General features: G+C 43.0%; 1 protein-coding gene across 3 annotated transcripts in view; it reads right to left on the bottom strand.

Moving 5' to 3' along the window:
- The window catches only part of KCNMB4 (potassium calcium-activated channel subfamily M regulatory beta subunit 4), a 159,646-nt gene that overhangs the window by 59,430 nt on the left and 73,535 nt on the right, over positions 1 to 26,681 (bottom strand). The window contains exon 3 of one of the 3 annotated variants that reach the window (XM_073555524.1): positions 13,821 to 17,574. The exons of the other annotated variants lie outside the window; for them this stretch is intronic. Coding sequence (XP_073411625.1) covers positions 17,418 to 17,574 — 157 coding nt within the window. The 3' untranslated portion in view covers positions 13,821 to 17,417. Of the gene's footprint in view, positions 1 to 13,820; positions 17,575 to 26,681 lie in introns of those variants that run through there. 3 annotated transcript variants of the gene reach the window in all.

The following is a 26,681-nucleotide window of genomic DNA, read 5'->3' as shown; positions in this document are numbered from 1 at the left end:
TGAGACTAGATCTCAAAATAGCAGTGCATGCAAGACTACCCAGGAATCTCACATAACTGGAAGAATTTTCCAAAGAAGAATGGATGAAATTCCTTCAAACAAAATTGAAAGACTCTTGTCTGGCTACAAAAGGCATTTACAAGCTGTGGTACTTGCACAACAGGGTCCTACTAGGTACTAACCATAAAGGGTGCTCAAACTTTTGCATTGGCCCATTTTACTTTTTGTAATTTTTCAAATATAAAAAATGACAATAGATTTTTTTTCTTTTTTGCCTAAAATACACAGTAAATGTGTCATTTTAACTTTAGCCCTTTTAGAGGTATTTTTATCTTCATCTTGCTTAACTGTTTACAATAACAGTAATTTTGACCAGGGGTGCCCAAACTTTTATATGCCACTCCAGTGTGGAGCTGAGTATGTAATTGATTTTAGAATATATTGTTTAGCAACATTATGCTGCGTAAACTAATCCTGTCCTGTATATATGGTGTAATTCTCAGTATCTGCTCTTATTGTGTGTGAATGACATGCATAGTACCAATTCAGTCTTGTATACTGGGTGTAATTCTCAGTACTATTCTGTATACATACACTGCAGAGTACCACTCCTCCTGTCCTGTATTTATACACTGCACAGTACCACTTCTCCTGTCCTGTATATATACATATATACACTGCACAGTGCCACTCCTCCTGTCCTGTATATATACACTGCACAGTACCACTTCTCCTGTCATGTACATATACACTGCACAGTACCACTTCTCCTGTCCTGTATACTGGGTGTAATTATCAGTATATGTACTATTCTGTATATATACACTGCACAGTACCACTTCTCCTGTCCTGTATACTGGGTGTAATTATCAGTATCTGTACTATTCTGTATATATACACTGCACAGTACCACTTCTCCTGTCCTGTATACTGGGTGTAATTATCAGTATCTGTACTATTCTGTATATATACACTGCACAGTACCACTTCTCCTGTCCTGTATACTGGGTGTAATTATCAGTATCTGTACTATTCTGTGTATATACACTGCACAGTACAACTTCTCCTGTCCTGTATACTGGGTGTTATTCTCGGTATCTGCATTATTCTGTATATATACACTGCACAGCACCACTTCTCCTGTCCTGTATACTGGATGTAATTAATAGTATCTTTATTATTCTGTAAACAGTACATACACTGCACAGTACCACTTCTCCTGTCCTCTATACTGGGTGTAATTCTCTGTATCTGTATTATTCTGTATATATACACTGCACAGTACCACTTCTCCTGTCCTGTATATATACACTGCACAGTACCACTTCTCCTGTCCTGTATACTGGGTATAATTATCAGTATCTGTATTATTCTGTATATATACACTGCACAGCACCACTTCTCCTGTCCTGTATATATACACTGCACAGTACCACTTCTCCTGTCCTGTGTATATACACTGCACAGTACCACTTCTCCTGTCCTGTATACTGTGTGTAATTCTCAGTATCTGTATTATTCTGTATATATACTGTACATTGCACCTGTCCTGCTGTTGAAGAGAGGCAGCATTGAAGTTTGGAGAATAATTATTAGTTTATAATTTTCTATATTCCTATAGGCAAATAAAAATAAGTCTTGGAAAACCTGTTTAAATGGGTTATCCTAAGTTATATCCTATCCTATGGATAAGGAAAAACTCTCTAATCTCTGGGGATCCGAACGTTGAAACCACTACGATCCCGAGAACCAGAGCCCTAAATAACACCATGTAAATGGAGCGGTGGTCAATCATACGCACTGTGGCGCCATTCACATGTGGCTCTTCAAATAACTTCTTTAAGAGAGTGATGAGGGGTATGACAAAGTGAAGCAAAATTAATTGATCGTGGGGTGGGGTGTGTGTTATTATGTGTGATTTTTGTTGCACTGTGGCCGGGGTGCTTTTGTGTCCCAGTCCGGCGTGGGCCTGCTGGGCTGGGAATCCTACGCAGTCAACAGTGTGACTCGCCTCCTGACGTCTACTCTCTCCTCTCACTGCTTCTAGTGCACGTGGCAGACAGTGAGCATCCCCGTGGCTCACCCCCAGTCTGCAGAGCATGGCAGCAGACTTTCACTGCGTGTGTTCCCGGGTGAGCAGAGAGGGATATGCTTCAAGTAAGCCGGACTGCCGCCACACTGAGAGATTCCATCTTAAAGTCTGGTATTTAGTGCTAAAAATAATGCATAATAATTTCAAATTTTACTGCTTTCCCCCTTAGAAAATTAAACCCCCATGCATGCCCTGTCTGATACTAACCTTGAGGGCCTGCTGGGAGTTGTAGTTTTGTTACTGCAGTGATGATGCGGGGACAGGTGTTGCATCTGAACCCAAAACATCAGAAGTCATCCACACTTTAAGGCTACTTTTATACTTGCGTTACGAAATCCGGCATGCTCTTCTGTCTGGGAAGAGCAGGATGGATTTCACAGGATCCAGCACTTTCCTGATGCAGCCAGATGCTCCCATTGACTACAATAGGAGACTGGTCGGGAGTCAGAGACCGGAAATTGCACCATATTGAGGTCTGATGTTCAGCCGTTTGGCCAACTCACTGCCAGATCTAGTTTGCTAAAAGGCACACGTTTTAGTGAGAGAGGCAGAAAAATGAACAAGTAATAAAGCCGTTTATGGTAGCTAGAATGTGGGCCCCTACAGTTAATTCCACTGGTGGGCTCTAGGCACCCCAGCCCGACCCTACATGTAATACTGAACGGAGTTGCTCTGCTCAGTCCCATTCAATGTGTAGCAGCTGCTGCCGAGTACTGCAAAGAGCAAACATTCTCTAGAAAAGGAACTGGTAAGCGGTACCTGGCCGTGACGGCTACAGAGCTCAATATTTCCATCTGGCCGCTGCTGGAGCTGCTTGCAGCAGATCAATAATTGTGGGAGGTGGCAGACGCCCACCAATCTGATATTGATAATCTTTAAATTGAACATAGAATCTTACAACTTGGAAAGAACAGTTACAAAAGCTGAAAAAGCTCTGTCCTGGAGCACAAACCATTATTACAGAAAAAACGGAGACGACTGATTAGCATAGAGAGCGCTGCATTAGTAAATATGGCTAATAAAGACATAGCAAGCACGACAACAATAGTTCGTTCCTTGGGATAATTTGTCTATTGTGTAAATAATCAGAAAGGTTACATTTGCCAATTGCCACTTAACAATATTGCAACAATTGTTCCCTACGAGGGGCACTCCGAAAGGTAATGGACAAAACGGAACAGAATATTATTTTAACAAGAAGTTCTCTGAGTCAGCCAAAAAAAAACGTCCCTGGAATAATTAGAAGGCTCATAAATTGTAACGGGGCTAAATTTCCCTCGGATCCCTAATGAACATCCTTCTAAAGATTCAAGCATTTAGATATATATGTATACTATTGCAATCTGACAAAATGCTAGGAGTTCAGAAATATTCTACATTTAGAATTCAGAGCACGATTTCTGACATAATCGAAAGCATTTTCTCTCACTCGAAAAAAGAAAACTATGACTAAGAACTATGGGCCAGATTTATTAATACTGCCTTAAATGTAGACAGCTTAGAATTAGAAGAGATGCTCGAAATTTATCACAGTAGCTCGTGCCCGAAGATATATTTGGTAATATTTCAAAACTTTTTCCATACTTTATACCACTTTGTTGTCTTATTTTAGAACAGGGGTGGGTAATCTTTTTTCTGCCAAGGGCCATTTGGATATTTATTACCATCCTTCGGGGGCCGTACAAACTCCGTCCACAAAGTACATCCTGACTCTGGCACTGGTTTCATGACTTAATCTTTCATTGCATGACCTTCAATGTTCAGTAGTGGACACTACGTGTGTGTGCTAACAGAGCAAAAAGAAATTAATGAGCTTGTGGCAATCAAAATACAGCTCCCTGCACAAGAATGCAGTCCCTGAGAATCTGCCCGGGGGCCGGATAAAAGGTCATCGAGGGCCCTAAATGGCCCTGGGGCCTGAGGTTCCCCACCCCTGTTTTAGAACAATCTCTATTCCCTTTTCCCTACAAAGGTCCCTTATCACGTTAAAGTTGGGTAGACCCACCAATTTTAGCAGAATCTTGGGACCATCTAATTGCACTGTGTGCATCCAATAGATTATATGGAGGAACATGCAAGTGATTCTCACTAAATTAGAATATCATCAAAAAATTAATTTATTTCAGTTCTTCAATACAAAAAGTGAAACTCATATATTATATAGAGTCATTACAATCAGAGTGATCTATTTCAAGTGTTTATTTCTGTTAATGTTAATGATTATGGCTTACAGCCAATTAAAATCCAAGAGTCATTATCTCAGTAAATTAGAATACTTTATAACACCAGCTTGAAAAAAGATTTTAAAATCTGAAATGTTGGCCTACTGAAATGTATGTTCAGTAAATGCACTCAATACTTGGTTGGGGCTCCTTTTGCATCAATTAATGCATCAATGGGCGTGGCATGGAGGCGATCAGCCTGTGGAATTGCTGAGGTGTTATGGAAGCCCAGGTTGCTTTGATAGCAGCCTTCATCTTGTCTCCATTGTTGGGTCTGGTGACTCTCGTCTTCCTCTTCACAATACCCTATAGATGCTCTACGGAGTTAAGGTCAGGTGAGTTTGCTGGCCAATCAAGCACAGTGATACTGTTGTCTTTAAGCCAGGTATTGGTACTTTTGGCAGTGTGGACAGGTGCGAATTCCTGCTGGAGAATGAAATGTCGATCTCCAAAAAGCTTGTTGGCAGAGGGAAGCATGAAGTGCTCTAAAATTTCCTGGTAGACGGCTGCCCTGAAGTTGGTCTTGATAAAACACAATGGACCTACACCAGCAGATGACATGGCTCCCCAAACCATCACTGATTGTGGAAACGTCACGCTAGACCTCAGGCACCCCCCAATCCTGGAATGCATGGTCCTCCCACCCCCAATCCTGGTATGCATGGTCCTCTTACCCCCTTTCGGGGTATGCATGGTCCCCTCACCCCCCAATCCTGGTATGCATGGTCCCCTCACCCCCCAATCCTGGTATGCATGGCCCCCTCACCCCCAATCCTGGTATGCATGGTCCCCTCACCCCCCAATCCTGGTATGCATGATCCCCTCACCCCCCAATCCTGGTATGCATGATCCCCTCACCCCCTATCCTGGTATGCATGGTCCCCTCACCCCCCAATCCTGGTATGCATGGTCCCCTCACCCCCCAATCCTGGTATGCATGGTCCCCTCACCCCCCAATCCTGGTATGCATGGTCCCCTCACCCCTTTCTGTGTAGCCGCGACCAATCAGCGTCGTGGTCCTATGTGCGCGACCAATCAGCAACACGGTCTGCTTTCTCGCTTTTGCGAGTGACATCATCAGCGGTCTAAGCCGCAAAGCATTACTGGGAATGCGAGGCCGGGCGCGTGGAAAGAAGACAGGAGGTCGTCGGAAGGTGAGAATAACTTTTTTTAATTTTAATTCTCTTTTTTACAGATTAAGGCCTGCGCCTGCCGCTGATTGATCGCGGCCTGGCGGGGGCCTGGTGGCCGCAACCAATCAACGGCTCGCGATTTCGGTTACAGACAGACACGATAAGGTGTTTAGATATATAGATCCTTTCAAGGCTGCGGTTATCCCGGTTGCCTGTGCACCTTTTTCTACAACACTTTCCATTAATATGCTTGGATACTGCACTCTAAACAGCTGGCTTCTTTACTAATGACCTTTTGTGGCTTACCCTTCTTGTGGAGTGTGTCAATGACTGCCTTCTGGACATCTGTCAAGTTAGTAGTCTTCCCCATGAGTGTGTAGCCTACTGAAACAGACTAAGGGGGACCTTTTAAATGCTGAAGAAGCCTTTGCAGGTGTTTTTGTTAATTATTTTAATTAACTGAGATAATGATTTTTGGGTTTTCATTGGCTGTAAGCCATAATCATCACATTAACAGAAATAAACACTTGAGATAGATCACTCTGTAATGACTACATAATACTAGCTGCTGGCCCGATTCTAAAGCATCGGGTACTCTAGAATATGGCCAGCGTGAGATTAAAATAAAAAAGTGATACTCACCATCCGACAGTCCCCGGACGGTGTTCCTCCTCTCCACGCTCCCGACATCTTCCATTCCCAGTAATGCTTTGCGCCAAAGACCGCTGCTGACGTCACTCTTGCGAGAGCGCGAGGTCATCAACGGTCTTTGGCGCAAAGTCTTACTGGGAACGGAAGATGCCGGGAGCGTGGAGAGGAGAGAAAAAGTCCGGAGGCCGTCGGAAGGAGAGTATATCACTCTTTTTTATTTTAATTCTATTTTTTACACGTTTATTGTACCCAGGGTCCAGAGGAGTCTCCTCTCCTCTGGACCCTGGGTACCGCTAGCCGGTCATCTCCCGGCTGCGTCGCCGCTGACGCCCGTGCACCCGGAGATGACCCGCGGCAACCGTCGGGAGATCAGCAGCTAGCGCCGCTGATCTCCCGACGGTAGCACTGGCTTGCGTCCTTCTAATTGAGCACTGCGCCTTCGCACTGCGCCTGTCGCTGATTGGTCGAGGCATGGCGGTTGCGACCAAGCAGCAACACGGGATTTCGGTTACAGACAGACAGACACCATAAGAAGATTATATATATAGATATGAGTTTCACTTTTTACATTGAAGAACTGAAATAACTGATTATATTTTAATTTAGTGAGAAGCACTTGTTCGTGTCATAAGGTTGGAATTCAATCAACTGTTCCTTTTGTTGCAAGAAACTAATCACTGGCAAACAATTATGGCAACAGTCGTTTCATAGAAAATACAGATACACTTGGAGGAATTGAGCATTCCTCTGTATTGGGCTGTCAGAAAAACATAGATATATAATGTGTATGGCCAGTTTACAGTGGTGCTTGTGCTTTAAAGTGGATAAAGAGCTTAAAAGTAGATAAAAATAACCAAACTCTAATGTTTTGACTATAATTTGTTTGTAATATTTTTCTTGTTAAGGAAAATGATCCAATATCACTTGTCCAAGAGTGGTAAAAGTACAGGGAGTCCCTGACTTACGAACATTTTTAGATCACCACTGATTCCATGGTGCTGTACATGAGAAGGGGTCACATACAAAATACAAACAGAAATTACAGTGAACAAGCTACAATGACAGACTGGTACAGAGGGGGAGAAGTCCCTGCCCTTGCGGGTGTCATGGTTAGGACATGGTTAATGTCCTGTTCTCACAGGGTTAACTTTTGCCGGCCTCTCTTTGGATCTGGGAGGGGTATTTATACTCACTCCAAACTAGCATTCTCTGTCAGTTATACTGCTGTTCTGTGGTGTGTCTGACCCCTGGTGTGCGTGTATTCTGCGTTGTTTGTTTGCTTCCCGTGTATGACCCGGTTTGTTCCCTCACTCTGTACTCCGTCTCTCGCTTTGGTACTATTGTCTTCTCCGGTTCTGACCTCCTGGCTTGGCTATCGTTACTCCATTACAGTTTACCCCTATTGTACCATCTAATGCCCGTTCTGGTTTTCTGATCTATTGCTACGTCCTGACTGTCCTTTCTGTCTAATCCTCTGGTACTGTATTGCTATCTCGTGCTTTGACCTCGGCTTGATCTGGTTTCTGTCTCTGTCTATGCCCATTGGTAACATTGTCCTGTAGTTACCTTTCTAGGAGTTTCCCTGCAGCTCCTAGCGCTGTGGAGCTTAGACCACGCCCCCAGCAGTCACGTGCTTCAGGTCCTGGAGCATGCATTGTCACCACTGCTGCCCGCTCCGCAGGTATCTTTGTGCACAGTCTTTGTACTCAGGACAAGCGCACTGGCTCAGTGTGCAAGTGCAGTGCGGTGTTCCTGACAGCGGGCTTACATTCTACTGGATAATGGGGAAGGAGACAGTAAGTTGGGGAGGTTTCAGCAGCTTTGGTGGTGGTGGGGTGGCACAGGGGTTATTGCAGGCTGTAAGCTTTCTTGAAGAGATGCGTTTTCAAGTTACATTTCATTTTTGACCTTGTAAACTAGAGTGTCTGTTCTCATGAGATGCACTTAGCTAGTGCTGGGCAGCCCGCCTAATCTAATAGTATGTGTGTCACTAATAGGCTGTAAACCAGACACTGTGCATTACCTGTGTGTAACAAGCGCCCTATACAAGCCTCTTTTATGCAATGTACTAAGCAATCACCCCCTCCATGAACTGGTAGGTTGTGAGTGGTTATCTCATCAGTATTTTGTGCCTGTATTGCCGTCATCTTTACTACATGGGTTTGCTGCATACTTAGAGTAGATTAGCTGGGAGAGCTCACTTTACATGAAACAATTAGACTCAATGAGTCAATATAATGATCATCTACGTGAATACAAGCACACCGCGCTACCCACCCTCACAGGTATTAACGGCCTTATTAACACATTACTGGCCTTATGTTTTAATTGTTTGGACCACACGTCCAGCCTTGGCCTAGCACACTTTAAGTGCATACAATTATATTCTGTACAATTGTTCTCATTTTTTCTATATTGCCGCAGTCTGAATTATTTACTGCACTGATATTCACCCCTTTTTTGCACTATTTGCATTCTTTTGCACAATTTGCAATTTTGAAGAACTCCAGTGAGAGCAATCACTTTTTGCACTTTTTATATATATCATATATGTATATTTTTCCAGCCAGACTATTGGTTTATTACATAAGGTTTTGCAATTAGGCTTGAGTGGTTTGGGTACATATGATACATGAGCATATCTTTGTCTGGTCCAGTATTTTGCACTTTATTCATGGTCCTATATATTTATATATGTGCTCAATATATTACAGCGGTTGAACTGCCTTTTTATGAACTAATTTTACAGTCTTTGTTGTTGAGTCATTCTTATAATAAAAGCTATTTTATCAAGTAATTTTATCCTTTTCGCTCTTATTTTATAATCACGGCTTTTACCAGGTTTTTTCTCTCATCATTCTCAGTCGGTTCTCTTATTGCATCCTGAGAGTGCATTAGTTCTGAGACCTGGGCAGGTAAACAATGCTGCCCCCTTTTAATTTTGGTCAGGGCAGTGTCGGTGGAATGGTGGGAACGGATGCTGGATTGTAGGTTGTCAAAGAGTGGGATAGATAAGAGATTGGAGGAAGGGTCAGCATGAACATGCTGTTTGAGGAGTTAAAAGACAAACGGAATCGATATGGGGCGATGGCTGGACGTAGGTCGGATCGATGGCTTCTTTAAGGTAGGTGTGATTGTGGCAAGTTTGAAAGCAGAAAGGAAGGCACCAGAGGTTAGCGAAAGGTTGAAAAGATAGGTTAGGGCTGGGATAAGCGTGGTGGTGAGGTTATGGAGGAGGTGGAATGAGGTCAACAGCACTTGTGGTGAGGTGCAATTTGGAGAGGAGATGAGTGAGTTCTCCTTCAATAATGGTGGGGAAGAAGGTTATGGGGGAGGAGCAGTGGTCTTTTAGACATAGGGGTTGTGGTGGATGGGCAGTAAAGACTTGCCTTGTTACGAACGTAGGATGTTCAAAGAAAAAAAAAAAAAAACTAACATGCTCACCTCATCGCTGACCTCTCCATCATACAGAAATGTTCTTTCCACCATCGCATGTTGCGTAGTTCAGGCTCCTAGCCGTGTTCATGTCAGAGCTCACTGTGCGCCATGAAATTGCATCATCTTTGCAACCTTACAACATCCAGTAAGCTCCAATATGGATGCAGTCAGAGGTCCTGAACTATAGCGAAGAGGCCAGAGATGGAAAGAAGAGGTGAGTACTGGTTAAAAACAGACAACGAAATACTCCACCTCTTCAGAACCTAGTTGCTCACCATCCAGTCAGTCAGACTTTCGGGCACTTCCAAGTCCCAGAGGTCACTGTGCACCATAAGGTCGTTACACTGACTCACAGTAATCTCCAAGGCCTGACAAAAATGAAGAGACCAGGAGATGTGGCAAACCATAGGACGGAAAGAAGAGGACAGTCTAGTGGGCGGCGAGCAATAAGGCTGCCAAAGCCATCAGGGGTGAGGTTTTTTTTTCCTGTCCCTCTTTCAAGTTACACACATATGTAAATTACAAACAGAGCTACAAGACATATCTAGCTTGTAACCCAGTGCCCGCATATTAGGAGGCCGTAATGGCACAGCATTTATTAAAAATATATAGAGTAGGACCCCCCATATGAGATTGCCTTGGCGCGGCGGGGTGGCTCAATTGAATTGATCAATTTTTTTGCTAAATATCTCATTTTTGAATACAGCTAGACATTATGTGCATATGCACTCCAATTTATGCGTTCTAACCTTAAGCAGTGCTGGCTTCCCCCTCTATTTTCTTGTTGTTGGTTTGTGGCTCACCACCACTGTTGCCGTGCACGCTTGGTTATGTCCGCCATAATTTTTCTGTGTTCATTGTGATGGATTAGGCTGCTGTGCACACACACGGCAGCCCCACCCTGCCCCAAGCTTTATTTAATTGTGCACCTGTGTCTGGACAAACATCGCCCTTCATCTATGTTTGCTGGTCAGGCAATGTGTGGAGGCCATTCCTGATATGTCTGTGTTCAGACCTGGTTGGCCTTCATCTGCACTTGCTTCATCTGCCTTCATGGGAGCGATCCAGCAATGTTCAGGTACAGATTGCACTTGATGTGGTCATGCTCTAAATGTATTTAGGAGGCCGTAATGGCACAGCATTTATTAAAAATATATAGAGTAGGACCCCCCATATGAGATTGCCTTGGCGCGGCGGGGTGGCTCAATTGAATTGATCAATTTTTTTGCTAAATATCTCATTTTTGAATACAGCTAGACATTATGTGCATATGCACTCCAATTTATGCGTTCTAACCTTAAGCAGTGCTGGCTTCCCCCTCTATTTTCTTGTTGTTGGTTTGTGGCTCACCACCACTGTTGCCGTGCACGCTTGGTTATGTCCGCCATAATTTTTCTGTGTTCATTCTGATGGATTAGGCTGCTGTGCACACACTCGGCAGCCCCACCCTGCCCCAAGCTTTATTTAATTGTGCACCTGTGTCTGGACCAACATCGCCCTTCATCTATGTTTGCTGGTCAGGCAATGTGTGGAGGCCATTCCTGATATGTCTGTTCAGACCTGGTTGGCCTTCATCTGCACTTGCTTCATCTGGCTTCATGGGAGCGATCCAGCAATGTTCAGGTACAGATTGCACTTGATGTGGTCATGCTCTAAATGTATTTAGGAGGCCGTAATGGCACAGCATTTATTAAAAATATATAGAGTAGGACCCCCCATATGAGATTGCCTTGGCGCGGCGGGGTGGCTCAATTGAATTGATCAATTTTTTTGCTAAATATCTCATTTTTGAATACAGCTAGACATTATGTGCATATGCACTCCAATTTATGCGTTCTAACCTTAAGCAGTGCTGGCTTCCCCCTCTATTTTCTTGTTGTTGGTTTGTGGCTCACCACCACTGTTGCCGTGCACGCTTGGTTATGTCCGCCATAATTTTTCTGTGTTCATTCTGATGGATTAGGCTGCTGTGCACACACACGGCAGCCCCACCCTGCCCCAAGCTTTATTTAATTGTGCACCTGTGTCTGGACAAACATCGCCCTTCATCTATGTTTGCTGGTCAGGCAATGTGTGGAGGCCATTCCTGATATGTCTGTGTTCAGACCTGATTGGCCTTCATCTGCACTTGCTTCATCTGGCTTCATGGGAGCGATCCAGCAATGTTCAGGTACAGATTGCACTTGATGTGGTCATGCTCTAAATGTATTTAGGAGGCCGTAATGGCACAGCATTTATTAAAAATATATAGAGTAGGACCCCCCATATGAGATTGCCTTGGCGCGGCGGGGTGGCTCAATTGAATTGATCAATTTTTTTGCTAAATATCTCATTTTTGAATACAGCTAGACATTATGTGCATATGCACTCCAATTTATGCGTTCTAACCTTAAGCAGTGCTGGCTTCCCCCTCTATTTTCTTGTTGTTGGTTTGTGGCTCACCACCACTGTTGCCGTGCACGCTTGGTTATGTCCGCCATAATTTTTCTGTGTTCATTGTGATGGATTAGGCTGCTGTGCACACACTCGGCAGCCCCACCCTGCCCCAAGCTTTATTTAATTGTGCACCTGTGTCTGGACCAACATCGCCCTTCATCTATGTTTGCTGGTCAGGCAATGTGTGGAGGCCATTCCTGATATGTCTGTGTTCAGACCTGGTTGGCCTTCATCTGCACTTGCTTCATCTGGCTTCATGGGAGCGATCCAGCAATGTTCAGGTACAGATTGCACTTGATGTGGTCATGCTCTAAATGTATTTAGGAGGCCGTAATCGCACAGCATTTATTAAAAATATATAGAGTAGGACCCCCCATATGAGATTGCCTTGGCGCGGCGGGGTGGCTCAATTGAATTGATCAATTTTTTTGCTAAATATCTCATTTTTGAATACAGCTAGACATTATGTGCATATGCACTCCAATTTATGCGTTCTAACCTTAAGCAGTGCTGGCTTCCCCCTCTATTTTCTTGTTGTTGGTTTGTGGCTCACCACCACTGTTGCCGTGCACGCTTGGTTATGTCCGCCATAATTTTTCTGTGTTCATTGTGATGGATTAGGCTGCTGTGCACACACACGGCAGCCCCACCCTGCCCCAAGCTTTATTTAATTGTGCACCTGTGTCTGGACCAACATCGCCCTTCATCTATGTTTGCTGGTCAGGCAATGTGTGGAGGCCATTCCTGATATGTCTGTGTTCAGACCTGGTTGGCCTTCATCTGCACTTGCTTCATCTGGCTTCATGGGAGCGATCCAGCAATGTTCAGGTACAGATTGCACTTGATGTGGTCATGCTCTAAATGTATTTAGGAGGCCGTAATGGCACAGCATTTATTAAAAATATATAGAGTAGGACCCCCCATATGAGATTGCCTTGGCGCGGCGGGGTGGCTCAATTGAATTGATCAATTTTTTTGCTAAATATCTCATTTTTGAATACAGCTAGACATTATGTGCATATGCACTCCAATTTATGCGTTCTAACCTTAAGCAGTGCTGACTTCCCCCTCTATTTTCTTACTACAGCATAAAACCTCATACCATCTGTGAAGCATGGTAGAGGTAGTATGGTTTGGACCTGTTTTGCTGCATCTAGGTTAGGACGGCTTATTATCATTGATGGAACAATGAATTCTGAACTATAGCAGTAAAATCTAAAGGAAAATATCAGGAAATCTGTCCATGAGCTGCTTCTCAAGTGAACATAGGTCTTGCAACATGACAAATTCCCAATTCACACAAGTTAGTATTTTATAAAAGAACGGTTAAAGAAAAATAAAGTGTAAGTTTTGGAATTACCAAGTGAAAGTCCTGACCTTAATCGTACATAAATGTTGTGGAAGTTCCTGAAGCAAACAGTTTATAGGAGAAAACCCAACAACATAACAGAGATGAAGCTTAAAATTCCTTCAAGTCGATATGCGCAAATAATTAACAATTACAAGAAACACCTACTGTATATGCACTTATTACTGTCCAAGGCAGTCACACCGGTACCTGAATGCAAGGGATTACATACTTTTTCCACTCACGGACAAGTGATATTGGATCATTTTCCTCAGTTACAAAAATTACAAAGTCTAAAATTTTTTATTTATTTGTTTGATTTAGTTCTCTTTAACTACTTTTAGCACATGTGTGAAATCTTGATGTAGTTTATGTGAAGTTTACACAAAGATATGGAAAAATATGAAGGGTTCACAAAACTTTTAAGCACCACTGTAAATGGGTTGTCCAGTCATCAGATAGATGATGAACTTCGAAAAAAAAGGTTTAAACAAGGGCCACGGATAAAACAATTGATTTTTATTAAATACATAAATATAAAACCAAAGTAGACACATATAAAAAGTGAGTAACCACTGATAAGGCAGAGAGTCGGTGTGCCTGGATATACATATATTATAATCAATAGGTTTGTGCACCAGGCTCGATTATAAAATGCTTTATGCCCCTAATAGGCAAATATTGTTTACATATGCAATCATTGTATATCAAAAATTATTAATTCAAGAATAAAGAACCATAACATTCACAGTATTGGAAAAAACGGAAGTATACAGCGGCATTGAGTAGTCAAGCCATCAAAAGCTATTAAGTTAATGTGCTAATAAGCAAATGAAGGTGTTAAGTAGCAATAGTGCTAAGGACATAATGCTACCAGACACAGTATATCAGTTATACAAACATATAGAAACCGGATATTACTTGCCGGTAATAGGATTTTACGGAGTCCATGACAGCACCCTACTGAGAGAGGGAATTCGCCCTCCAGGACAGGGAACCTACAGGTTAAAAGGGGGCGGTCCCCTTGCCTTCTCAGTTGTGGTTCAGAGTATGAGAGGAACCGCCAGCTGGATTAGTACACAGTAATCATCATATTTACATCACAAAATACCATCACCTCTAAAGAGTAAGAAAATTATAATACACTTGCCTTCAGAGTGCAGGAAGCCAAGTGAATAATTACGGGGGTAACGTGCGAGTGCTGTCGTGGACTCCGTAAAATCCTGTAACCGGTAAGTAATATCCGGTTTTCCTATCGCCACGACAGCCCCCTACTGAGAGACTTTCAGAGACCGTCACCTGGGAGGGACTACAGCTTTAAGAACTGATCGTTTGAAGTCTAGACTAGAGGTGGATGATAGGTAAAGACGATAGTGCCAATAAAAGGTGGATGGTGAAGACCACGTTGCCGCCTTACAAATCTAATCAATGGAGACGTCAACCTTTTCAGGCCAGGAGGATGACATGGCGCACGCTGAATGAGCTCTCACTTCCTCCGGGTGGGTTTCCCCTTTGGTTTAATAAGTCAGACACATCGCATCTCTTGTTCACCGGGTGATAGTGTTCTTGATGACACTCGACCCCATCTTTCTGCCCTGAAAGGAGACAAACAAGGCCCTACACTGTCTCCAAGACTCCAGTACAGCTCTTCTGACATCTAAAGTATGATATCTTTGTTCCTCTGCTGTAACGAGGCTATCAAAAAAGGATGGTAAATACATTTCTTGACTCTTATGAAACCTAGACGTGACTTTTGGTAAATGAGCCGGGTCCGGTTTCGGAAATATCTTATCCTGATAAATCATCAAAACTACCGATAGTGCCTGAATGTCACTGACTCGTCTTACAGAAGATAAGGCTACTAACAAAGCTGTTTTGAGGGTCAGAATTTTAAACAGAGGCAACATTTAAGGGTTGGAAGGGGGGACCTGTTAAGGCTTCTAGTACAAGGTTCAAATCCCACGGAGGTAACCTAGGAATATGCACTGGGTCACCACGTTCACAGGCTTTTATAAATCTAGTGACTCACCTGTCCCCTTTCCCCTGCTACATTATAATTATAGAGTGCACCCAGAGCAGAGACCTGTACCCTAAGGGTGTTAACAGATAATCCCAACTCCCGGCCTTTCTACAAAATTTCCAGAATTGCTGGAATTGAAACCTGGTCCAACAGGGAAGCTGAGGAGAATAACAAAAACCTCCTTTCTACTCTTCAGCAAGGTGGTGACTAGGGCTTCTGAAAACCCTCTATGCCTCAGCAGCTCCCTCTCAAATTCCATGCCGTCAAGTGGACACCTTCCATCTGGGTATGACAGAATGGGCCTTGAGAGAGAAGCCCCGGGCTCGTTGACAGCACCCAAGGGTCGGTCACGGACATAGCCCTCAGCCAAGAAAACCAAGACCTCTTGGGCCAGAAGGGGGTGATCAAAACTACTCTCGCTTCCTCGTTTCTGATTTTCCTGAGTACTAGTGGAATCAGACACATCGGGGGTACAATCTCGAACAAGAACAGAAGAGAATAAAAACCCCTCCCCTCCCGGCCCTCAGGAACCTCAACTTGGACCCGTTTATTTATCAACTGCAGAACCTCCAGTTCCAGGGACTGTTGTCAATCAGGGGAATCTCTTAAGGTTGTTAATACGAAGGCGTCCGGAGGAATATTCTGGAATTCCAATCTTAGCCCAGATAAAAATATATAGGGGATCCAGGTGTTAGATGTTATACGGACTCATTGTTTAAGGAAATATTTCAGCCTACCCCCACCAGGAGATCAGGGCTAGCGACACTTGTGCCTATATTCCTAAATTTGGACGATGAGGCCCCACCGAAGAAGGCACTTTTCTGCTTCGGCTCTGCTGGCTCCCAGTCTCGGTTTCTATACTTCCTCTGAAAAAATGACCACCTGCTAATGGTGTTCCTGAAAGTAGGGGTATATAGTTTAGGAAACCCTTTTTTCCGGTCACCTGCTTTTGCGAGGATCTCATCCAGCACAGGGCCAAACAAGTACTCACCCCGGCATGGAATGGCACACAATTTGGTCTTAGCGTGTGCATCCCCCTTCCAGCTCTTCAACAAGAGGGCTCACAGGCAGCATTGGACAAACCAGCAGACCTGGCAGCTAACCTCAATGAGTCAACGGAAGTATCAGCCACATAGGCTGCCCCTCCACGGATTAGTGGGATCAAGTCCAGCAACTTGTTCCTAGGCGTTCCAGATCGAATCTGGTCCTCCAGCTGGTCCAGCCAGACCATCATTCACCTGGCGGTAAAGGTGCTCGCAATAGCTGGTTTGATTGCTCCGGCTGACGACTCCCAAGTCCGCTTTAGAAACATTTCTGCCTTTCTATCAGACGGATCCTTTAGAAGACCTCCGTCTTCTAGGGGCAATGCTGACAGTTTTGATGAAGAGGCTAACACAGTATCGAATTTAGGGACTTTAACCCATTCTGCTAACACGTCATCATCAAAGGGTTATTTATGTTTTGAAGGGGATGGCAGGAACCCCCTCCCCCCCCCCCCCCGACTGTCCTGCTTCTCCCATTCCCTCTTCACAAGGTTTTTAACCATAACAATCACAGGAAAGGATTTCCGATTCCTCTGGCCTAGGCCTGTGAATATCGGGTCCTGAGCAGACTTGGGCCCCTTCTTGTCAGCCATCCCCATGGTGGAACAGACTGATCTGACCAAAGGATCCAAATTCTCAATAGGGAAACACAACCTGCCCGCCTCGTCTGCTGTCCTCTTGCTGAAAGGCTAGATCCTGGGTCACATTCTACGCAGCTAGCCTTCCTACGAGTTTTCCCTTTAAGGGAGTGCCTAATCTCCTCTGATAAATGTTTTAAGATCAGACGTACGCATAGGAACTTCTTCCTCCGCATATACACAACTGACACAGCCTTTTAAGATAAGCATCAGGCAGGGGCTCTGTACATAAAGCACACTGTTTGTGCTTGGTTTTAACAGACTTCTTTACCTGGGAATACATAGAAACAGAAGGGGGATTCAGTTTACTAGGCGATCACCGTATGCACTCAACATCTGAACTTTGTTAGCAGGGTACCGGCTTTGGAGGTGGAGACACAGCGCGTGATTTGGAGGTTACAGATGACTGGCAAACCCATTCACTTCTAGCATCCGTGGTGTCACTCCCTCTAGAACGACCACTGTTGCTGCGAATTCTGTGCCGTTCGGTGACCCCCTCTTTAGGCGGTGGGTGCTCCTCGACGTCTCTTGGGGAAGACATTCTAACGGTACACTGTAGTGCGAATATAAAAATGGCTATGTTTGAGTCCATATTGAAATATACAGAATGCATTCAGACCTGCATTTCTGGTCAGACATTAACAGTTACAGACAAACGATACAGTGACACAATCTTGAGAACTGTTGTTTCACAAACAGTTCTATCTTTACCTATATTTGTTGTTTGTCATTGTAAAACATTAAGGTTTACTTAATGTTTGTCTGTGGTAGTTTTATCTAAATCCATTGTGGCTTTTATATTCTAAGGGTTTACGACCCATTGTCTGATGGTTTCATGATATCTCTGTTTCATCCAACCTTGACAGCTGGCCACTTGAGGGGTGGGATGAAACTAGTAGTTACACATAAGTGTAATTTACTATTTAAGACCAGAGAAACATGACTTAGACAGAAGCACAACTTGGATACCTGTACACATGTACAGTGTTGTGATACCTGCATAATTGGGGACGCCCATGCAGTGTAGTGAATCTTCCAGGGGTTCTGTCTTGGCGTTGCTTCTCTGATATTCCAGACAGAAGATGTTTAAAAGCCTCTTGGTGATTGATGATGTGAGTATACTGTATGTAGTTAATCTTCATATATACTTAATCATTATACGTATTCAATCTTTATATGTACTTAACCTTTGTATCTTAAAATATAAAAAAGTGTACGCAATCATACTATCCAATCATATTATTCCTTTAATTTTGTACATTGAAATAAAATTGCATTTTATCGCAAGTAGTAGCCTTCTTTAAAGCCGTATCTGAACCTTAGGCTGGAGTCACACACAACCATTAAAAAATCGGTCCTATTTTAACGGTACGAAATCGCACAAAGAATTCTTGACCAGATATCCGTCTGTCATCCCATTTTCCGGCAAGGAACCAATTTTAATCACATCTAAGCATCAAATTGACATCCAATGCCAATGCCTGATGCCCTATCCTGTAGACCTGGAGAAGTTGTGCGATTTAATCGCAAGTCACACGTTTGGTGCTTTTTCCATGCGTTTTTTTATCGCATCCATAGACTTGCATTGGGGAATCCGATCCGAAAATCGGTGACAATCGCAGCATGCTGCGAGTGTCTCGGTCCGAGGATCGGATGCGATAAAAAATCGCATGATGTGAGCTGCCCCATAGAATAACATGGGTTCGAATGCAATGCGATTTTTTTATCGCATTGCATTCGACCGTTTTAATCGCTAGTGTGACCCCGGCCTTAGTGTTAAAAACTTGGCAATACACACATCGATGCTGCATGCCGCCGGTTTAAGTAGGCCTGGTCATGCCCTTTCACTTCCCCATTAACAATGCACCTCCCCGGTCCCTCCGGAAGTTAAGTAGAAGCACTTCCAGTTCACGGGCACATCATTGATGAACTTGTATGCGTGGAGGCCCAATCTGGAAACGGCCCCACGCAGTGCCGGGCGGCCGATGGCTACACCGGACGGAACAATGGGAGCTCACCTCCACCTGCGCCACGTGACCCAGAGCGGTATTACCTGGGCCCTGGGATCGTGCCATCCATGCCAGACGAGGAGGGGTCTAAACAGGCAGAGCACCCCCGATGCTGGTTCTGGCATCCCAGGCTCTGCCGTTCTCACAGACATCGCACAGAGGCTCATTGGACCCAGGTAAGATTTCTTCCACAGGCTCCCATCAGGACAGGAAACCAAACGGAGGAGGCGTGGGGGACCGCTTCCTTTTAACCTGTAGGTTCCTTGTACTGGTGGGCGGATCCCCTCTCTCAGTAGGGTGCTGTCGTGGTGATAGGAAAACATGAGTAATGTATATAAGCATATTTAGCATGGCACACAAAATAACTTTGGTAAAAATCCAGGGACCCACCTAGTGAGGTAAAAGAGTAGGTGATCAATATCAGATTGTTGGGGTTCTGACATTCAGCACCTCGACTGGTTAGTTGTTAGCAGCTCCAGAAGTGGCCAGATGTAAACACAATGAATAGACATTCGGGGAGTAGGAGCTGTTCTCCAGTACTCCAAAAACAATTTTAGGATAAATATGTGCCCATATGTCTACAGCACTCCTCTTTACAACTTTCTAAGAATAAGCAAACCAACTTCCATATCTAAAGTATTGCTTACTTTGGCATATGGATGGTACAGGTCCAGCAGATCCACATATCCACGGATTTCAGCAGGAGCCACTTATATTTTACCTGTAGTTTTGCCAAATAAGATCTACTGGGTCTTTTGCTCAGCATTAACACCTGAATGCTGAGCGACCGTCAGAAAATCAACGGGAACAACTGCAATCAAAATCATAATCCAGAGATTAATTCCCAATTCTGCTGGCTGCTTCTGAAAAATTAAGATTGTGTTCACAATAAGCTGTCACGATGCAGCTGAAAATCACAATTCTTAGCCGCTTTGTTCTTCACCCTGCTTCTCTGCAAAACAACATTAACTTACAAGGAAATGGCTGTTACACTTGTAAAGCCACAGGGGCAATTAAATTGCAGATCACGATGTCAAAAGGTATCCCCATGGCATTTTATTACGTATAGACTTCTTTATTGGTCAGTCAATATTTGCAATATCTGCCCAAAATACTGGAGCCTTATTCTTTAAATAGGGACAACTTGGGTCATGCTGTTAGTATTATACTGTTTATACCGGCTATTTCTGTGTTGCCAGAGGCTGATGGACTTTACTAGCTATGCTTTTCTCTTCCTCTCTTTCAATATTTTTGTCCGTAATTTTGAAAAATATTCTCTAATAAACATTTTTTATGATTGAAATGGCCTCTACCGCCCTTTGTTTTGCTGTTGGTTACTAATGTATTAATTATGTATGACGAGTTATTGGTATTACTTATACGCACACTTCTGTGTGCCCAGCCCATCTTCCTACGGATGATGGACACTGACCCTAGCATAGAAGGTGGAGTACATTATAAAAAGTGGACAGACAAGAGAGGAGACTTCTCATTGGTGGTTTTTTAAGCAATTCAAGATTTGAAGAAAACTGAAATTGGATAATTAAAATCTAAAAAGTTTCACAATCTGCTGAGTGTTTCCTGCACAGAGCTATAATATCCATTTAGAACTGCATACAATAAAACCAGAAGAAAGAAAAATGGTCCTAAGAAAAGAACGATACCATTTTGTAGGTTAATATTTTTGTGCTTTCATTCAGTAAGGTCATTTATCTTCACAAACAAATTTCATATACTTTTGTCTGATCATCTATTCTAGGATATCTGTATATCTGTAGGATATCTGATTAAAGGAATTTACTATACATTACCTAAATAAATTCTAAAATATTTTAAATTTCTATGATTCCTGAAATGAAAAGAAAAAAGAAATCTAAATCCTCATTTTATTAATTAAAAATACAAAACAAGGCCACATCCAAACATTTGTCACTCTTCAATGTGAAGATCACTTGTTTCTGAAAATCAATACTTGGAAAAATCTCAGAACTGAAAGATAACTTAATAAAAGGTTGTAATTCTGTACTGGCAGAGAACAGGGTCCACACTGCAACCTTCTAGCATATTTATTTGGCACACGTTCCTGGCAATCTGCGACTTTTAAAGCAAAGAACTAGGTGGAACCATGTCAGGTTCAATGTATTTTGATTGGCTGACCTATTTAGATTAACAGCAAAATACCTTCAAGAGGATTAAGATATTCCAAGCTGATAAAATGTATCTAGAATAAATAAATCCCAAATGTAACAAGGACATTAAATATCTGCCCCCGCATAGAAGTTTAAATTACAGGAAAAAAAAAATGGCAATTTATGTGTTTTAGTAGATGATACCTCAGCAAACTCTGAGACTGAAAATTTCCCAAAAGGAATTATAGGCTTCACGCTCCAGTTGACACCTACGTGTACTGAGGCTAGGTGCTATAAAAGATGACAGAACGGCTTACACCCATGGATGCCTTCTTTATGAGCAGTTTCTGAAAGGTTTGTCTGGTGGACACCGATTTTCTCAAAACTGCACCTTCCCCCTCTGATGTCCACTCAGATGTACACCATATCATCAAAACTAGAAATACTTGACCATATCAAATCTAGCATCTATGTAATAGCTCATGATTTTCTTCATACTGACTTTGACTTAGTTTTGCTTTTTTTGCTTCCTGAAAACTGTCAACAAGTTGCTGTTGACAGATCTGTGTTCTTACTATAAGTCTCTATGTCATACCTTGAGCGCTTTTGCAAATCGACTAACAGGAACCAATCCAGTAGCCACATCCGGAATCAGTTGCTAAACGAGAGCTCTGAGAGGCGCCTCGTACCTCTCGGCAGCCACAGCTCTTCTTTTGATTAGCCAGCCTAGAACGATGTCACATGAAAATAACATCACAACAGGCTGGCTAATCAAAAGTAGAACAGTGGATACTGTAAGATAAGAAGAGGTGGTTCTCAGGGCTTCCAACCAGCGGCCATAGATTATTGACCTGACCGCTGGATCAGGTCCTGCAAATAAATTTGCACCAACTCTAAGGCTGAGTTCACACGTGGCGTTTTTTTCGCGTTTCTGCGGCGGTTTTAACCGCGTGATTTTGCTGTGAAAACGCGAAAAATAAGCATCCCATGCATTCCTATGGGATTCCGCAATGCTGTGCTAATGCTGCGGTTTTTACCGCGGCGGAATCGCTTCGCGGTAAAAACCGCAGCATGCTCATTAATTTGCGGAATCGCGGCGATCCCGCACCCATAGGAATGCATTGTTCCGCTTACTTCCCGCATGTGGCTGTGCACACCATGCGGAAAGTAAGTAGAACATTTGCGGATGGTACCCACGGTCCGGAGGAGAGGAGACTGTCCTCCGGGCTTTGGGTACCATATCCCTGTAAAAAATAGAATTTAAAAATAAAAAATATTGTTATTCTTACCCTCTGGCGTCCCGCGCAGCCTTCCCGCCTCTCTTCACGCTTTCGTTCCCAGTAATCCTTTGCGAAAATGCCCGCGATGACGTCCGTTCTAGCGGGATCGCGAAGTCTCGCGGTCATTCGCGCGACGTCATCGCGAATAACCGCGAGACATCTCGATCCCGCGAGAACGGACGCCATCGCGGGCATTTTTGCAAAGGATTACTGGGAACGCCTGCGCGGGACGTCGGAGGGTAAGAATAACACCATTTTTTATTTTTTTTTTACATTCTATCTTGTACTACTGATGCTGCATAGGCGGCCTCAGTAGTAAAAAGTTGGTCACACTCGTCAAACACTATGTTTGACGAGTGTGACCAACCTGTCAATCAGTTCTCCAAGCGATGCTACAGATCGCTTGGAAAACGCTAGCATTTTGCAAGCTAAATACGCTTGCAAAATGCTAGTTTTTCCGCAGGAAAATCGCGGGAATTTAAAATGCGATTTTCCCGCGGACTGGAATTCCGGAATTCTCACGGTAATTTCCGCGAGAGTTCCGGTACGTGTGCACTTAGCCTAATAGCAGTGTTCTACTGTGGAAAGTGTGTGGATGATTGGATTAATAAAAATTGATTAAATCAAATCATTAAAGGGTTTGCACCACTTCTGTACATTGGCTGTGTCAGGTATTGCAGTTTGACTTCACTTGGGATGAGTTGCACTATCTGACAAATCCTTGTAGAAACATTTAGACCCCTTTTTGTAACATAATATTAGCTAATATAAGTATTAAGTACTCTTTTGTTATTTCGATGAAGATTATTATGCTTTACGCGATATTTCTAATGAGTCAATTATAGGGTGTGTGCACCTTTAAATATTTTCCTCTGTCACTCAGATTTGTCAGAAGCAATTCTGTCAATAGGACTGTGATGCCTATCGGCATCGCGTATGGAGATCTCTGGGTGAAACTGACATAGCCGAGGGACATGATTGCTTGACACCTCAGCCTGTTCTAGCAATCAGTGGGGGGGATTCATCTCACACATACATTTAATTTTGGTGATTTGTTGTTTATTTAGATTGTCCATAAATTAACCTCATGATTTCCTTTTTGAGGAACATTTCTTGGTCTGTCCATATACGGGAGAATTTTCCAATAACCCAACAAAGTTCTGCTTTAAGCCTTCAGACATTCATCTGGAAATAGGTGGAGCGGAACAGATATTTCCCACCATACAAATCAGTTAGAAAATATTTTGGATGATAGGTTTTGGAAATATCCTACAATTGTGTTTTTATACATATTTTACTTTCCAAAAATGACCAATTTGTATGAATACAAGATAATTGCTTTGAACCAATAGATCCTAAGTAGTAAAGTTATTTTAAGAACAAATGACCTGTTATATATTAGGCATGCAGAAGTTCCTATGATGGCAATAGCTTGCCCTTTTTATGCTAGCATGCATGTATCTCTTCACACTGTATAGCAGTCAGCTCCAAATTGTGGCGTTCCGTCTGTTTCAAAATTTCAAAACACAGCACGCAGTTGTCAGGGGCTGACAGGAGTTGTCATGTCACAACAGCTATAGACTCACAGACTGAAGGCCACGGCTTTATAGATGCTAGTCATCTCCAGATATAAGCCTTGTACAGAGCTTTGAAGTCTATTGGGTTAATTTTTCATCATTCTGCGTTCTGGTGTCAAATGAAAAACATAAAAATGGGCACAAGGGGTATTAAGTGCATAAGTGAGGCGATTTTTAATAACATGCTGGCCAGGTAAATAAAAGAAAAAAGGGTGAGGTTTAGCCAAAGGGGATTGTTGAAGTGACGAACAACAAATATATTATATTATCAGCTTCAACACATACAATACATTATGTTAGAAATCTATGTTACTCATAGCTTAGTTTTCATTTTATGCCTAAAGCGAATCTGTCATGTGAAAAAAAACAGTTTGAACCTGCAGATATCAGGTCAATCTGCAGGTGAATAGTGTTTGATGCCGTGTGGCCGTGGAACTGAATCCCCCATGCCAGGAAAAAATTTACTTTATTCCTCCCAGCAACCTCCGGCTTTCAGTCATGCCCGCTTCAGTCACAGTTCAATAAATAGTGAGCAGAGACTGTAAAAACACCCCGATACTGGCTGACAGCCGGCTCTGTACTGTTGCAACGTAGAGATGGCTGTCAATCAGTACTTGGGTGTGGTTTCAGCCACCGCTCACTATGTACTGAGCAGTGACTGAAGTCACTCCAGCCGTGCCTCTATGACTGAAAGTCGGAGGCTGCTGAGAGGAATGAAGTTCATTTCCTCACGGTAGCCACGGTGTCATTTTTTCATATGACAAGTTCCCTTTAAGGCTATGATACACATTAGAGAACACCAGCCAAATAGTTATTCAGCTGATACGTATTTCCTACTCGCTCCAGTGTTCTCTATGAGAAGGCCTCTGCTAAGTTTAAACTTGAACTTTCTTACTATTGCCCCAAACAGTTGTCTCCTTCTCACCCAGCGCCTTACATATGATTTTGTAGCCCATTCCAGCTTTGTGCAGGTCTATGATCTTGTCCCTGACATCCTTAGAAAGTGTTTTGGTCTTGCCCATGTTGTAGAGGTTAGAGTCTGATTGATTAATCGAGTATGTCTGTAATCAGGTGTCTTTTATAAAGGTGACTATGTAAGACAGCTGTCTTTATTGCACAAGTTGATTAGGAGCATCTAACTGGTCTGTAGGAGCCAGAACTCTTAATGGTTAGTAGGGGTTCAAATACATATTTCTCACTGCAAAATGCAAATAAATTTATATAATTTATACAATATGATTTTCTGGATTTTATTTTAGATATTCTATCTCTCAATGTTAAAATTAACCTTCCCTTAAAATTATAGACTCTTCATGTCTTTGTCAGTGGGCAAACATATGGAATCAGCAAGTGATCAAATAATTATTTACCCCACTGTACAGTGGGTATGGAAAGTATTCAGACCCCTTTAAATTTTTCACTCTTTCATTGCAGCCATTTGATAAATTCAAAAAAGTTCATTTTTTTCTCATTAATATATACACTGCACCCCATCTTGACTGAAAAAAAAAACAAATGTAGAAATTTTTGCAAATGTATTAAAAAAGAAAAACTGAAAAAATCACATTGTCAGAAGTATTCAGACCCTTTGCTCAGACACTCATACTTAATTCACATGCTGTTCATGTCCTTGTGATCCTCCTTGAGATGGTTCTACTCCTTCATTGGAGTCCAGCTGTTCAATTAAACTGATAGGACTTAATTTGTAAAGGCACACACCTTTCTATGTAAAACCTCACAGCTAACAGTTTACTGTATGTCAGACCAAATGAGAATCATGAGGTCAAATGAACTGGCCAAAAAGCTCAGAGACAGAATTGTGGCAAGGCACAGATCTGGCCAAGGTTACAAAAGAATTTCTGCAGTACTCATGGTTCCTAAGAGCACAGTGGCTTCCATAATCCTTAAATGGAAGAAGTTTGGGACCACCAGAAGTCTTCCTAGACCTGACCATCCATCCAAACTGATCAATCGTGGGAGAAGAGCCTTGGTGAGAGAGGTAAAGAAGAACCAAAAAAGCTCAGTGGCTAAGCTCCATAGATGCAGTAGGGAGATGGGAGAAGGTTCCACAAAGTCAACTATCACTCCAACCCTCCACCATTCTTTATGGCAGAGTGGTCTGACGGAATCTTCTCCTCAGTGTAAGACATATAAAAGCCCACATAGAGTTTGCTAAAAAACACAAGGACACCAGACTATAAGAAATAAGATACTCTGGTCCGATGAGACACAGATAGAACTTTTTGGTGATAATTTTAAGCAGCATGTGTGGAGAAAACCAGGCACTGCTCATCACCTGCCTAATACAATCCCAACAGTGAAACATGGTGGTGGCAGCATCATTCTATGGGAGTGTTTTTCAGCTGCAGGGACAGGACGACTGGTTGCAATTGAAGGAAACATGAATGCGACCAAGTACAGAGATATCCTGGATGAAAACCTCTTCCAGAGTGCTCTGGACCTCAGACTTGGCCGAAGGTTCACCTTCCAACAAGACAATGACCCTAAGCACACAGGTAAAATAACAAAGAAGTCAACTTCAGAACAACTCTGTGACCATTCTTGACTGGCCCAGCCAGAGCCCTGACCTAAACCAAATTGAGCACCTCTGGAGACACCAGAAAATGGCTGTCCACCAACGTTCACCATCCAACCTGACGGAACT

The sequence above is a fragment of the Dendrobates tinctorius genome, unplaced genomic scaffold (genome assembly GCF_039654945.1).
Source record: "Dendrobates tinctorius isolate UK_male_01 unplaced genomic scaffold, ASM3965494v1 ptg000224l, whole genome shotgun sequence".
Classification (NCBI taxonomy): Eukaryota; Metazoa; Chordata; class Amphibia; order Anura; family Dendrobatidae; genus Dendrobates; species Dendrobates tinctorius.
Note: the sequence above shows the minus strand (reverse complement) of the source record. Positions and strands in the feature narration are given on the sequence as shown.